Here is a 16,464-nt window from a genome sequence, read left to right on the forward strand (position 1 = left end):
CCTTCACCACCACCCTCTGTCTTCTACCCTCAAGCCAGTTCTGTATCCAAATGGCGAGTTGTCCCTGGCAGGGGTTCCTATTTGGGACTTAGCTAATGGTTAACAGATACTGCTTAACGCAACAATCAGGCAAAAGGCTTTTAAGTTTTTTTTTAAGAACACTTGTACAATGAAAAGGGAGTAGCCAGTTATCCGGGTTCAGTGTTTTTTTCCTGGTTTGGTTTGGTTTTAGCAAGCAGTCTGTTCTCAAAGCTGTTGGTCAAGAAAAGCTGCTGGGAAAAAAGGTTCCCTGATTCAATAGATGTTGCTGGCTGACTCTCTCTCTAACATCTCTCCTGTAAGAACCTGTGTTTGAATTTAACTTTTAATAAGCCCAGGGGTTTATTTATGAGGATGTTGCAGGAAATTAGAAAGCTGTTTGTTAAATTGCAGGGATATTGTGTCAGTTGGGTTTTCATAAAGGTGTTATTCTAAATTCTGTTTTCTTTTGCTTGTATTTCATTTGGTGGTATGTAAGTGGTTTGATCCACTGCATCACTCCTGGAATTTCCACCTTACATCTGTCTAAAACAACTAGAAATATTTGGGTCTGGGCTACATTCTTGAAATGTTTTGAGGAGGTGGTCTGGCCTGGTCCATAACAAAAGATATAAATGCATTGAAAGCAGTTTGGAGATGGATTACTATAGTAATACTTGAAATGGATGAGTTATCTTATGAGGAGAGATTGGACAGGCCAGGTTTGTATTTTTTTTTAAGTTGACTGTGAGGCAACCTGAATGAAGTATAGAAGATCCCGAAGGGTCTTGACAAGGTGGATATAGAAAAGATATTTCCTCTTGTGGGAGAATCCAGAACTAGGGGGTCACTTACCCATTTAATACAAAGATAAGGAGAATTATTTTCTCACCAAAAGTCATGTGTCTTTGGAACACTACTTACACTGCCTTTTGAGGAATAGAGTCCTTGAATATTTTTAATACAGAGTTAGATAAAGTCTTGACAAACAAGGGATTGAAACATTGAGGATAGGCAGGAACTAATCAGATCAGCCACGATCTTATTGACTGGCACAGCAGGCTGAAGAAGCCAAATGGCTGACACCTGCTCATAAGTTCACGTGAAACACCCATCAGTATCATGAGGTCTTAGAAAATCAAGGTGCAACTTTGTATAACTTACAACTTCACTAATCCTCACAATGTCAAGTAACCTACGTTCTTAATAAGTGTATTACCATTAATTTGTCCAAACTTTTGGGGTGAAGGGATAAAGACTGAAAGCAGAATTGAAGGCCAGTAACCTCTAATACCTCAACATATACTTTATTGCATACACTATTTGTTGGAGATCTGTGTCATTTTCCAGAGAGGTCAGTCAGTCACCTGCTGAAATTATAGCAGAAGACCAGCATGATTATGAAATTTTGCTGTTTCAATAAACGTCTTATAATCTAACAAGGGATAAGGAAAAGAAAATGGACAGCTGGAAATTACTTGACAGGTCAATGCTTCAGCGACAAACAATAAAGTGACATGATCTAATTTAAAAACATTAACATTTGCATGTTAATGCCATAAATAATAATTGAGAGTGAAGCTTATATTTTAACACACAACTAATGCATGTGTTATACACAAAATAATTTTGCTTTCTTTTAAAGCAACAGTATAAAAGGTACAGTATTACTACTTACTTTTGCCAGATATTCCTTGATTGCAAGTAAGTATGTTCTATTCCTGTCCAAGTACTGTCCCTGTACCTTCACCGAGTCTACAACAATTCTGTGCCCTGGTTCTCCACTTGGATCAAATCCAAACTCTAATCCTGCCACTTGAGGGAACCTTTAAAATATGAAACCTAAATGACGTTTCAAATATTGAGTGAAGTTTATGGAGATATTTAGCTACTCTTAACATGTTTAATTGTTTATTAGTGTCATAGTGTCATAAAGATGTACAGCACAGAAACAGACTCTTCGGTCCAACTTGTCTATGCCAAACAGATATCCTAAATTAATCTCGTTCCATATGCCAGCAGTTGGCCCATATCCTTCGAAACCTCTCCTAATCACATATAACATTTCAAAGGCATAATTGGGTAATTGTACCAGCCTCCACATTTTCTCTGGCAGCTCATTCCATACACATACCACATTCAGTTTGAAAACATGGCCTCTTAGATCCCCTTTAAATCTTTTTCCACACACCTTAAGCCTATGCCCCCTAGTTTTGGACTCACCTAACCTGGGAATAAGATCCTGGTTGTTCACCCTATTCATGCCCCTTGCGATTCTATCAAGCACTAAGGTCACCTCTCAGCATCTGATGCTCCAGATAAAACAGCTCCAGCCTATTCAAGCCTCTCCCTATAGCTCAAACCCTCAATCCTGGCAACATTTTTGCGCATCTTTTCTGAACCTTTCAAGTTTCACAATATCATTCCGATAGCAGGGAGACCAGGACTGAAAGCAAAATTCCAGAAGTGGCTGAATCAATCTTTTGTACAGCCACAAAATGACGTCGCAACTCCTATACTTAGTGCACTGACCAATAAAGGCAAGTATATGGTCAATTTAATATTAAATTATTCATTTTTATGTTCTATTCAATATTCAACTTAGTTCAAACCATTCTTGATTGACTGAACAAAGGATTCTACATAAATTCAATTCACATTATCTTTGATTTTATTTTAAAGGAATTTACTCAAATGAAAATGTGTATTTAATGCAGGCTGATGCAGTTCTATAATGAAGGGGATAAATATTTTAAAATCAAATATTAGAATGGAGTCAGATTATAATTGGTATACCATTTATAAATTTATTTAACTTTCTGCATATTTGATGGTAGAACAGGAATTGTGGTAAATTGTGATGACTGAAATATGTCAAATTAACTGTGGCAGGAAATAAATAGATCCTTATATTCACTGCACTGTATAGACAATTACAGGAGCAAAGTCTCATTCTTTTCCTTTGCCCTGGGTAGAATTTAGGCATTTGGTGCACGCTGAACCTCTCCACCTCAGGTGTGTCACTGTTTCTCATCTCAAGTGTTCAACTCAACCTGGGGCATCCAACACAATCCTACAAAACCAGCCGTACAATTTAACAGAGCTGTAGGCCTTGTGGCTGTGTATCAGACCTGCAGGGCCTTACAAAATTGTCTTTGGCCTGCTCCCTGGAACAATGCTGACAATTTGGTTGACAGTGATACAGTGGCAAGAATCATTGAATCCCTACAGCGCAGAAAGAAGCCATTTGACCTATTGAGTCTGCAGCAACCCTCCAAAGACCATCCAGACAGAGTCCCCACCCTATTCTCATAAATCCACAAGAACTGGTGTCAAATTTCATTAAGTGACTATGCAAAGGGAAACTAGTTCCAGTCTCATCCAAAGTATATACAATGCATCTCTAGCATAGCCTCTCATCTAATCTCCCCACTGTCACTTTGGCAGTCCTCCACTGATTACCTCTTTGTTAATTCTTTGTCCTCATTTACATGTTGCCTTTGTAATAGCTACTGCAGAGATGCGGTCAGCTTTTTTTTTGCATGCCTATATGACAGCACTCTCCATCACCTTTCTCAATTTTTTTATTAACTCCATACTAACCAATTACCAGGCTAACATCAACTCACGGACGAAACGTAATTTTCTCCAGTCTAAGAGTGTGACACTGGCAAAGCACAGCCGGTCAGGCAGCATCTGAGAAACAGGAAAATCGACGTTTCGGATATAAGCTCATCAGGATGGAGGCATGTGGGCCAAGGTGGCGGAGAGATAAATGGGAGGGGGGTGGGGCTGGTGGAAGGTAGCTGGGAGTGCGATAGGTAGATAAAGGTGGGGGTGGAAGTGGTAGGTCGGAGAGGAGGGTTGGACAGATATGTGGGAAGGAAGATGGACAGGTCAAGGGGGCAGTGTAGAGTTGGATTTTCTCCAGCCAAACATCAAGACAACCAACTGTCAGTTACTACAAAGTCCTTTCTAGTCATTCAGAATAATTGAAATAACTGAAAATTAACTGGATGATTCATAACTTTGAAATTAATACAACCCCAATCTCAGAATCAGATTGATGACCTCAATGTCCATGGCTTTGTCATACCGGGAACAATTCAATTGTTCTTTTGGCTTCTCATTCTTCAATATTAGAACATAAAACAATGTTCAGCCCATTAAACCTCCAGATCATCTCCTCAATATCACTTTCCCACATTATCTCCATATCCCTTAATGTCATTATTCTTCAGAAATCTATCAATCTGTGATTGAACTGGCTCAATATTGAGCTTCCACACTCGACTGGTGTGGAGCCTTCCAAAGATTCATCACTGTGTTAAATGAACTTCCCTTAACCTGAGGCTATGTCCCCTGGTCTCGTCACCAGTCAAAGGAAATATCTTAACTATATCCACCCTATCATGCCCTATAAGAATTTTGTAACTTTCAATGAGATCAGTTCTCATTCTTAAACTCTATACCCAGTTGCCTCAATCTTTCCTCAAACAATCCCCACCATCTCAGGGAATAATCTGGTGAACTTTAGTGCAGACTCTCTATTGATTAGATAAGGAGATGAAAGCTGTACACATATAAGTGAGGTGTCACCAAAACATTTTATTTCAGTAGTCAAATCCTTTTGAAATGAATTTTATTTTTAATTTTTTATTCACTCGTGGAATGTGAGCATCACCAGCTGGGCCAATATACCTTTTGCCTTTGTAATTGCTTGCCGCTCCTGGGTGCTACCTGTTAGTGCTTTATAGACAAGGACAACCAGATCCATTCCCTAGCTCTTTCCATTTAAAGAATTTCTCTGCCTTTCTGTGTTTTCTACTAAAGTGAATAAATTCACATATTATATCCTATCTGCCATGTTCTAGCCCATTCACTTAGCCTATCCAAGTGCTCTTGAAGCCTTCCTTGCCTCTTCCTCACAAGTAGCATTTCCCACCCAATTTGGTGTCATCAGCAAATGTGAAAATATTATAATTTGTTCCCACATATAATTGTTATAAGCCTCGCATCATCCTTTGCAGCAACCCCATTAGTAACATGCCCCATCCTAAGAATGATCTGTTTATGCCTCTGCTTTCAGTCTACTAACTATTTCTCAACCTACCCATGCACTTTAATTTTATTTACCAAGTACTTTTGTCAGAATTTATGAAAAGCCTTCTGAAAATCAAAATTCACATCCACTCGTTCTTCATTGACAATGCTGCAAGTAATATCCTCAGAAAACGCAACAAATCTTTCCATTGGATCCTAAGTAATCCAAAATGGAGGACGGGAAAAATTTCTGGCTGTAACATCTGCTCCTTTTTTTTTTGAGATATTTTAGGTGTTGGAGGCGATTTCCTTGAATTCCAGGAGCAGCAATTACTGTTTTATATGCTGTTGCATTGTTTTGGAATTTTGGGGGGAAAAAAAAGGTCAAAACAACAGCACTTTTAAAAGAGGGAAGAACAGACAAAGGAAGCACATGGTGAGGTCAGTGCAGGAGAAAGAGAGAAAGAAAGAAACCCACATTGCTAACTGACAGAGTTAGCAGTTACTGCCTTTGCTGTTGAATTCACATCAGAGTGCGTCTGGGAAAATTTAAAAAACTGAAATTCATAACTGATCTTTGCAGAACCTGTCTGGGAGAGGTCATAGCACAGAAGCACATAAGTCGATTTTAAGTGTGGCCTTAAAATAAGTCTGCAATCGTGCGTAGAGTGGGATCTTTCTTGATTCTATGTTTTATTGAGCTATGTCTCTTGATTAAACTTAAAATGTAAGCCATAAGTATTAATTTAACCTGGAGCAGTGTTTTGTAGAAGAATAAGACAGTGCTATTTTCTGGGTCTGTAGATTGAAAGAAGCAAAAATGGCCCATAATAGAGTGATATGCTCTTCTTCTCGGATGTGGGAGTTTAGGGAGAGTTTACGGGTTACTGATGATTATATCTGCAATAAATGCCGTTGGTTGCGAATCCTATCAGATTGAATGGATCGGTTGAAGAGGCAGTTAGAGGCAATGAGGAATTTACAAGAGCAAGGGGGTGTGTTGGATGGCAGTTATAGGAAGGGGGAAAAGTCGCAGATACAGTCACATAAATGGGTTAACTCCAGGAAAGGAAAGAGAGGTAGATAAGTAGTGCAGCAGTCTTCTGTGGCTATCCCTATTTCAAACAAGTACACTGCTTTGGAAAATGTAGGGGGTGATGGATTGTCGGGGGAACATAGCACGAATAGCCAGGTTTCTGGTATTGAGAACTGTCTTTAATGTAATGAGAGGTATGTCGGATTCCAAGCAATCAATTGTGTTAGGGGACTCTCTAGTCCAAGGTACACACAGACGTTTCTGTGGCCAGCGGCAAAAAATCAGAATGCTGTGTTGCTTCCCTGGTGCCAGGATCAAGCATGTCTGAGAAAGGGTACAGAATGTTCTCAAGGGGGAGTGGGGCCATCAGGAGGTAATTGTACACATTGGAACCAATGACATACAAAGGAAAAAGGTTGAGATTTTGAAGGGAGATTACAGAGAGTTAGGCAGGAATTTAAAAAGGAGGTCCTTGAGTGTAATAATACTTGGATTACTCCCGGTGCAAGGAGCTAGTGAGGGCAGGAATTGGAGGATAGAGCACGTGAATGCATGGCTGAAGACCTGGTGTATAGGAGAAGGATTCACATTTTTGGATCATTGGGAGCTGTTTTGGGGTAGAAGTGACCTGTACAAGAAAGACGGATTGCACCTGAATTGAAAGGGCACTAATATATTGGCAGGGAGATTTGCTAGAGGTGTTCAGGAGGATTTAAACGAGTAAGGTGGATGGGATCCCAGAGAGATAATGAGAAAAGATTTCAATTGAGACTGGTACAGTTGAGAACAAGGGCGGGTCAAACAGAGAACAAGATAGGACTGATAAATTAAACTGCATTTATTTCAATGCAAGAGGCCTAACAGGGAAGGCAGATGAACTCAGGGTATAGGACTGGGATATCATAACAATTACAGAAACGTGGCTCGAGGATGGACAGGACTAGCAACTTAATGTTCCAGGATACAAATGCTACAGGAAGGCTAGAAAGGGAGGCAAGAGAGGAGGGGGAGTGGCATTTTTGATAAGGGATAGCATTACAGCTATACTGAGGGAGGATATTCCCTGAAATACATCCAGGGAAGTTACTTGGGTGGAACTGAGAAATAAGAAAGGGATGATAACCTTATTGGAATTGTATTATAGACCCCCTAATAGTCAGAGGGAAATTGAAAAACAAACTTGTAAGGAGATCTCAGAATAATAGGATAGTTATGGTAGGGGATTTTAACTTTCCAAACATGGAATGGGACTGCCATATTGTTAAGGGTTTAGATTAGATTACATTACTTAGTGTGGAAACAGGCCCTTCGGCCCAACAAGTCCACACTGACCTGCCAAAGCGCAACCCACCCAGACCCATTCCCCTACATTTACCCCTTCACCTAACACTATGGGCAATTTAGCATGGCCAATTTACCTAACCTGCACATTTTTGGACTGTGGGAAGAAACCGGAGCACCCGGAGGAAACCCACGCAGACACGGGGAGAATGTGCAAAATCCACACAGACAGTCGCCTGAGGTGGGAACTGAACCAGAGTCTCTGGCGCTGTGAGGCAGCAGTGCTAACCACTGTGCCACCATGTGGAGACAAATTTGTTAAGTGTGTAGAAGAAAATTTTCTGACTCAGTATGTGGACGTACCTACTAGAGAAGGTGCAAAACTTGACCTATTCTTGGGAAATAAGGCAGGGCAGGTGACTGAGGTGTCAGCGGGGGAGCACTTTGGGGCCAGCGACCATAATTCCATTAAATTTAAAATAGTGATGGAAAAGGATAGACCAGATATAAACGTTGAAGTTCTAAATTGGAGAAAGGCTAATTTTGACGGTATTAGGCAAGAACTTTCAAAAGCTGATTGGGGGCAGATGTTCGCAGGTAAAGGGACGGCTGGCAAATGGAAAGCCTTCAGGAATGAGATAATGAGAATCCAGAGACAGTACATTCTTGTTAGGTTGAAAGGAAAGGCTGGTAGTATAGGGAATGCTGGATGATGAAAGAAATTGAGGGTTTGGTTAAGAAAAGGGAGGCAACATATGTCAGGTATAGACAGGATAAATCAAGTGAACCCTTAGAAGAGTATAAAGGCAGTAGGGATATACTTAAGAGAGAAATCAGGAAGGGTCATGAGATAGCTTTGGCAAATAGAGTCAAGGAGAATCCAAACAGTTTTTACAAATACATTAAGGAAAAAAAAAGGTTAACTAGGGACAGAATAGGGCCCCTCAAAGATCAGCAAGGTGGTCTTTGTGTGGAGCCGCGGAGATGGGGCAGATACTAAACGACTATTTTGCATCAGTATTTACTGTGGAAAAGGACATGGAAGATATAGAATGTAGGGAAATAGACGGTGACATGTTGAAAAGTGTCCATATTACAGAGGAGGAAGTGCTGGATGTCTTGAAATGCATAAAAGTGGATAAATACCCAAGACCTGATCAGGTGTGCCCTTGAACTCTGTGGGAAGCTGGGGAAGTGATTTTGAAATATTTGTATCATCGATCATCACAGGTGAGGTTCGGGAAGACTGGAGGTTGGCTAATGTGGTGCCACTGCTTAAGAAAGGTGGTAAGCACAAGCCAAGGAACTATAGAGCAGTGACCCTGATGTCAGTGGTGGGCAAGTTGTTGGAGGGAATCCTGAGGGACAGGATGTACATGTATTTGGAAAGACAAGGACTGACTGGGATAGTCAACATGGCTTTATGTGTGGGAAATCATGTCTCACAAGTTTGATTAAGTTTTTTGAAGAAGTAACAAAGAGGACTGATGAGGGCAGAGCGGTAGATGTGATCTATATGGACTTCAGTAAGACGTTCGACAAGGTTCCACATGGGAGACTGGTGAGCAAGGTTAGATCTCATGGAATACAGGGAGAACTCTCCATTTGGATACAGAACTGGCTCAAAGGTAGATTACAGAGGGTGGTGGTGAAGGGTTGTTTTTCAAAATGGAGGCCTGTGACAAGTGGAGTGCCACAAGGTTCAGTGCTGGATCCTCTATTTTTTGTTACTTACATAAATAATTTGGATGTGAGCATAAGAGGTACAGTTAGTAACTTTGCAGATGTCACCAAATTTGGAGGTGTAGTGGACAGCAAAGAGAGTTACCTCAGATTACAACAGGATCTTGATTAGATGGGCTGAGAAGTGGCAAGTGGAGTTTAATTTAGATAAACATGAGGTACTGCATTTTGGGAAAGCAAATCTTAGCAAGGACATATACTTAATGGTAAAGTCCTAGGGAGTGTTGCTGAACAAAGAGATCTTAGAATGCAGGTTCATAGCTCCTTGAAAGTGGAGTCACAGGTAGATAGGATAGTGGTATGCTTTCCTTGTTGGGAGGTCATGTTGCGGCTGTACAGGACATTGGTAAGGCCACTGTTGGAATATTGAGTGCAATTCTGGTCTCCTTCCTATTGGAAAGATTTTGTGAAACTTGAAAGGGTTCAGAAAAGATTTACAAAAATGTTGCCAGTTTTGGAGGATCTGAGGTATAGGGAGAGGTTGAATAGGCTCGGGTTGTTTTCTCTGGAGTGTCGGAAGCTGAGGGGTGACCTTATAGAGGTTTATAAAATCACGAGGGTTTCGCTGGGGCGGGGGAGTTCAGAATTGGAGGGCATAGGTTTAGGGCGAGGGGGGAAAGATATAAAAGAGACCTCAGGGGCAATCTTTTCACGCAGAGGGTGGTACTGGTATTGGATGAACTACCAGAGGAAGTGGTGGAGGCTAGTACATATGCAACATTTAAAAGGCATCAGGATGGGTATATGAATAGGAAGTGTTTGGGTGTTTGGAGGGATATGGGCCAGGGGCTGACAGGTGGCAGTAGATTGGGTTGGGATATCTGGTCGGCATGGATGAGTTGGACAGAGGGGTCTGTTTCCATGCTATACATCTCTATGACTATATCTTGATTTCCCTTTCATAAGTCTATGCTGATCTACCCAATTTTGCCAATCTTTTCTAAATATTCAGGTTATCACATCCTTTACAATAGATTCCAACATTTGCCACACCATGGATGTCAAGCTAACTGGATGGGAGGTATGATGTGCAGGAGCGAGTGTTGGACTGGGGTGGACAAATTTAAAAATCAAACACCATCAGGTCATAGTCCAACAGGTTTATCTGGAAGTGCAAGCTTTTGGAGTGCTGCTCCTTAGTCAGGTAGCTAGTGGGACAGAATGAAAATTTTGAGTTATATGTTTCTGACTGGCCTCCAATATTTGCACCAGACTTCAATGCAGCCCACTTTCCAGCCCCCTGGGGATCCCAACCCACCCCATACTGAAAGCCAAATGCTCAACTCAAGATTCTCCCAATTGAGACTGTAGTATTCAGTACTGAGTTCTGGAACTCTGATACTACAGGAGCTGTCAGCCAATCACACTGGCCAGCAGTTCTCAGAGATGGTTCTTCTTGTCCACTGAGAGAGGTCCAATCTTCAGCTGAGATCCACAAGCGAACAGGTTATCACTGTGCAGTAGGATCTTTATAAGTCAACTGGTTTAGAAGTCACCAAGTGATCCCTGCAGGTACAGCCATATACCACATCCTGATAAAATCTCGCCAGGAATGCTAAGTTGCCATATCTACTACATTTGCTCTCATTTCACCAATGTTGTGCAGAGATCCATGCACAGCAGCAAGTGAAAGAAACCACGAAGGGAACACTGTCACATTGATTGGCAAGCCCAGTTCAGAGAGAATATAACATACCTTCTCTTTGTGAAGTCATTTGTCAGCAACTGTTAAGTATGGCTTCCTAACTTGTGGTGTCTGAGCCCAGTAGAATTACAATTAAAATGTTGGGGTCAGGGCTTTGATGCAGCAATGGCTACTGTGGAGCTCCAAACATGGGCTATCAGCCGCGAGGTCCTTTAAATCTCCCATATTTTGTGAAAATGCAAAGTAGAAATTAGACTTCGCCTATTTGCCTGACCTTATAGGGTTTTACCTTAAAAGCTCTGTGAATTAAACAGCCCTCCTCCTCTCATTGACATTCCAAACCACACCTGTCCTACAGGCCTGGGGTCTCCACAACTTTCCAGCCGAAAAATGGTCCAAATGGAAACAAAATTCAGTAAGTTTGATGCTATGATATACTTCCACATGTTTCGTGCACCCTTCATGTGCCTTATTCTTGAAGCATATTCTATTAAGGGCACAAATTCCTCTTTTGTCTATCTTCTCGTTTTTATTTCCTCTCTCTTCAAAACGTGTATACCTAATTTCCAAATTTGCTTCTTGCCCTTTTAAACTTATACTCAGATTCACGTCCATTGCCAACTACTTTTAACCTTATCCACCAGAAAATCTCCATATGACGATATTGGCTGCAGCCCTACTTAGGTGCAATCCATCCAATTTAGAGAATATAAACCATTTTTTGATATAACTGCAAATTCCTCCATCAAAAGTTTTCTTTGTTGTAATATCTAAAAGTATTAAAGAACTTACTGTGAAAAATACATTAATGATTTCTACTTTTTGTCATTTATATAAATGATTTGGATGTGAGCATAAGAGGTACAGTTAGTAAGTTTGCAGATGACACCAAAATTGAACATGCAGTGGACAGCGAAGAGGGTTACCTCAGATTACAACAGGATCTGGACCAGATGGGCCAATGGGCTGAGAAGTGGCAGATGGAGTTCAATTCAGATAAATGCGAGGTGCTGCATTTTGGAAAAGCAAATCTTAGCAGGACTTATACACTTAATGGTAAGGTCCTAGGGAGTGTTGCTGAACAAAGAGACCTTGGAGTGCAGGTTCATAGCTCCGTGAAAGTGGAGTTGCAGGTAGATAGGATAGTGAAGGCGGCGTTTGGTATGCTTTCCTTTATTGGTCAGAGTATTGAGTACAGGAGTTGGGAGGTTACGGCTGTACAGGACATTGGTTAGGCCACTGTTGGAATATTGCATGCAATTCTGGTCTCCTTCCTATCGGAAAGATGTTGTGAAACTTGAAAGGGTTTAGAAAAGATTTGCAAGGACGTTGCCAGGGTTGGAGGATCTGAGCTACAGGGAGAGGCTGAACATGCTGGGGCTGTTTTCCCTGGACCGTCGGAGGCTGAGAGGTGTCCTTATAGAGTTTTACAAAATTATGAGGGCATGGTTAGGATAAATAGGCAAAGTCTTTTCCCTGGGGTTCGGGGAGTCCAGAACGAGAGGGTATAGGTTTAGAGTGAGAGGGGAAAGATATAAAAGAGACTAAGGGGCAACTTTTTCACGCGAGGGTGGTACGTGTATGGAATGAGCTGCCAGAGGATGTGGTGGAGGCTGGAACAATTGCAACATTTAAGAGGCATTTGGATGGGTATATGAATAGGAAGGGTTTGGAGGGATATGGGTCAGGTGCTGGCAGGTGGGACTAGATTGGGTTGGGATATCTGGTCAGCATGGACGGGTTGGACCGAAGGGTCTGTTTCCATGCTGTACATCTCTATGACTCTATGATTTCCTGGTTTAACAAACTTCTGAAACATGTTTACTAGGTTCAATATTACCATTAACGTTCCTAACTGGGAGTCAACTACATCACAAACGTGCTATAAGATTGTTGTTATGCAATATATAGCACTTTACATTCCGCTTTGTATCTTTGTATAGAAATACACTGCTTCATTTAGTAAATCTTTGTATGAAATCCACCATACAATTGAGTACTTTGGGATCAGTGACTCTAACTCTATTAGTTTTAAAATAGTCATCGTCCACAAGTTAAAGTTCTAAATTGGGGCGATTTTGATGGTATTAAACAGGAACTTTCACAAGTTGAAAGCCGTTCGCAGGCAAGGGGATGTCTGGCAATTGGGAGGCTTTCAAAAGTGAGATAACGAGTGTTCAGAGCCAACACATTCTTGATGTTAGTCAGTTATATAAACGATTTGGAGGAGAATGTCGGAGGCATGGTTAGTACATTTACAGAAGACACCAAAATTGATGGTATAGTGGACAGTGAGGAAGATTTCTTAAGAGTACAACAGGTTCTTGATCAACTGGGTCAATAGGCCGAGGAATGGCAGATGGAGTTTAATACAGATAAATGTGAGGTATTGCATTTTGGTAAGACACACCAGGGTGCGAATTACACAGTTAATAGTCAGACCCTGAGGAGTGTTGTTGAACAGAGAGACCAAGAACACAGGTACATAATTCATTGCAAGTGAAGAAAGCATTTGCCGCGCTGGCCTTTATCGGTCAAAGCATTGATTATAGGAGTTGGGACGTTATTTTACAGTTGTACAAGACATCAGCAAGGCCACATTTGGAGTTCTGATCGCCCTGCTGCAGAAAGCATGTTACTAAACTGGAAGGAGTGCACAAGGATGTCACTGAGACTGGAACATTTGAGTCATGAAGATATGCTCCAGGGAAAAAGTCCCAGCCTAAGAGGCTGAGGGGGACCTTATAGAGGTTTCTAAAATTATGAGGAGCATTGATAAGGTGAATAGCCAAGGTTTTTTCCACAGGGTAGGAGAGTGCAAAACTAGGTGGTTTAAGGTGAGAGAGGAAAGATTTAAAAAGGACCTCGGGGAAAATTTTTAACACAAAAAAGGTAGTGCGTACATGGAATGAGGACGTGGTAGAGGTGGGTACAATTACAACATTTAAAAGAATTTGAGCAGGTACATGGATACTAAAGGTTTACAGGGATATGAGTCAAAAGCAGGCAAATGGGACTAGCTCAGTTTAGGAAACCTGGTCGGCATGGTCGAGTTGGACCAAAGGGCCTGTTTCCGTGCTAGATGACGCCAAGACCACAAAAATTTCAGAAATACTTGCCTTCCATCAAGTTCTGGATACATGCTGACTCCATTTTCTAAAGCATCCAACAGCTGTTCTGCAGTCACTTGAACAACCAATAGTGGATCCACAATAGGCAGAACCAACAAAAGATCATGCATGGTGAAGTCACCTGGTGGATGTAGGCGATCTGAACGTAATGTACCTAGAAATTTGAAAACAATGATTGATTTGTAGATTCATTCTAGGGAAGTCCAAGGTGTTTCTATAGTTATGCCAGACTAAAAATTTTGCATGTGTTTTTGCATTGAAACTTCATGCTATTTCCTTATTTGTCTAAATGTAACATGCAGAGGGACATGTCCTGTGCTGCTGACCGGCTGTACATTCTGTATGCAGGATTCAACAGGAAATACAGTCATTGACTGCCAGTAACTGACTGCAATTGGCAACAAGGAAAACAGTATAAGGGCAGAGAGGGTGCACAGATGTAAAACAGTGATGATGACTAACTGGAGAAGAGGGTCAAGTTTTCAAAGGGTGTCCAGAGGCCATCAAGGTATGCCCTCTGAGAGGTATGTTGGAGGAGGTCATCTGGAGCAAGAGTTTGGGTGCTGAGAATCCAGCAGCTGTATTAGGGAAAGTTCAGTGAGATCACATGGGTGGTCATGGGCTGGGAGGTGAATGCATCCTCACATAACATCTGCCTAGAGCATCACCAACCTCTCATGCTGCTAAAATGAACCATATTGATCATCATTTACCCATTAACAATCCCTACCACTAAGATCTTAAGATATGCCAGATATGCCTGCTCATCTTCACACTTAGCTTTTGCTGCTTCCAAATACCTTCAAATTTTCAGCCATGATAGTCAAATCACTTTGAGCAACAGAATCACTGAGATTCAAATTTCTCTTTGCAAGTCAAAATGAAATAAAGTTGAAGGGAACAAAGCAGAGGCTGCAGGAGTCAAGAACGCCTCAGACCCGGGTTCAATTCCCGCCTCAGGCGACTGACTGTGTGGAGTTTGCACGTTCTCCCCGTGTCTGCGTGGGTTTCCTCCGGGTGCTCCGGTTTCCTCCCACAGTCCAAAGATGTGCAGGGTCAGGTGAATTGGCCATACTAAATTGCCTGTAGTGTTAGGTAAGGGGTAAATGTAGGGGTATGGATGGGTTTCGCTTCGGCGGGTCGGTGTGGACTTGTTGGGCCGAAGGGCCTGTTTCCACACTGTAATCTAATCTAATCTAATCTAATCTAATCTGCAGCATCAGTGTACCTATCATCCAGTATCATCAAGAACATTGAGGATGGCAGTTTGTTAGACTTCATCTTATCTCAACTCCCACCTCACACTCATCCTGATATCTGGCATGGTTAAACTGCACATGAAATAACAGGTGTATTGCTATGCAACCCTTGAATTTTCCTGTTTTCAGATACCTAAGGGCACAACCCAACCAACCACTGTTGTCTGGAAGATGAGAGAAATAGCAGACCTCTAATAAGGAAGCAGCATTACTTGATGTGACATTTTCAGTCATTAGTTCAAGTTGCTGTCATTATAAAATTAGTGCAGAATTAATATTAGTATATGGTGAGTCACATGGAAGAAGACTGCAGGGAGAAAGAATAGCTTAGGTGCCAGGTGACAGGAGGGTGCAAATGCAAATGAGTCCTGAAGCAGGGATCTCAGCTGAGGACTTCAATGCTCAGCTGAGGACTACAGGAGAACACTGATGAGGGTGCAGAGACATTTAGTGAATTGACAAGCCTGACTACAACCACCTGTCACTGTCAAGGAGCACAAAGGGGTCTGATTCCAATGTGGTACATTGGCTTGTGCAGAGCTTGGATCCCATCCAATCAAGAACAGTAGTGAGGAACAACTATATGAAAGCACTTGTGACCCATCTGAAATGCAGCACTTGCTGGTTGCTGTCTGCACAGGTGCAAGTTACCCAGTATTTTAGTGGATGCTCAATCTGATGTTCTCAAGTTCATAGCTGCTTGCCCAAGGTCTGATTCAGACTGTTGCCAACATAGCTGCAGATTACTGCTTAAAAGATAAATCCAGGTTCTTGATGCAGTCCAACAATCTACGCTCCAACAGATTACTAAACTTGGTCTCTTTGAACAGAAATTTCCAAGAGTGGCAGTATTGAGCACAAATCTGCTGCCCTCTATTAGACAGCAATCATGCTCCCATTGCCAAAGCCGTTGCTCTCAGCCAGCCATCCCAAACAGGTGCCTCCATACAGAGATAACGCACTCCAAAGTTAGGCATTTTAGGACCAGACATTTGAGGATATTTTCCAATGCTGTCTGCAGACTTTCACTTGAGTAAACAGATTTCCACCAGTCGCATTGCAGTCACTGGGATAATGCTGAAAATGTGTTGCTGGAACAGCGCAGGTCAGGCAGCATCCAAGGAACAGGAGAATCGACGTTTCGGGCATCAGCCCTTCTTCAGGAATGAGGAAAGTGTGTCCAGCAGGCTAAGATAAAAGGTAGGGAGAAGGGACTTGGGGGAGGGGCATTGGAAATGCAATAGGTGGAAGGAGGTTAAGGTGAGGGTGATAGGCCGGAGTGGGGTGGGGGCGGAGAGGTCAGGAAGA

General features: G+C 41.9%; 1 protein-coding gene across 1 annotated transcript in view; it reads right to left on the reverse strand.

Annotated features, from left to right (window-relative positions):
- Positions 1-16,464, reverse strand: part of LOC122554964 (NAD 5'-nucleotidase-like) — an 82,369-nt gene that overhangs the window by 10,300 nt on the left and 55,605 nt on the right. Inside the window, exons 5-6 of the mRNA XM_043700436.1 lie at positions 13,886-14,051; positions 1,697-1,844 (exon numbers count right to left, since the gene is read on the reverse strand). Coding sequence (XP_043556371.1) covers positions 1,697-1,844; positions 13,886-14,051 — 314 coding nt within the window. The remainder of the gene's footprint in view (positions 1-1,696; positions 1,845-13,885; positions 14,052-16,464) is intronic.

The sequence above is a fragment of the Chiloscyllium plagiosum genome, chromosome 1 (genome assembly GCF_004010195.1).
Source record: "Chiloscyllium plagiosum isolate BGI_BamShark_2017 chromosome 1, ASM401019v2, whole genome shotgun sequence".
Classification (NCBI taxonomy): domain Eukaryota; kingdom Metazoa; phylum Chordata; class Chondrichthyes; order Orectolobiformes; family Hemiscylliidae; genus Chiloscyllium; species Chiloscyllium plagiosum.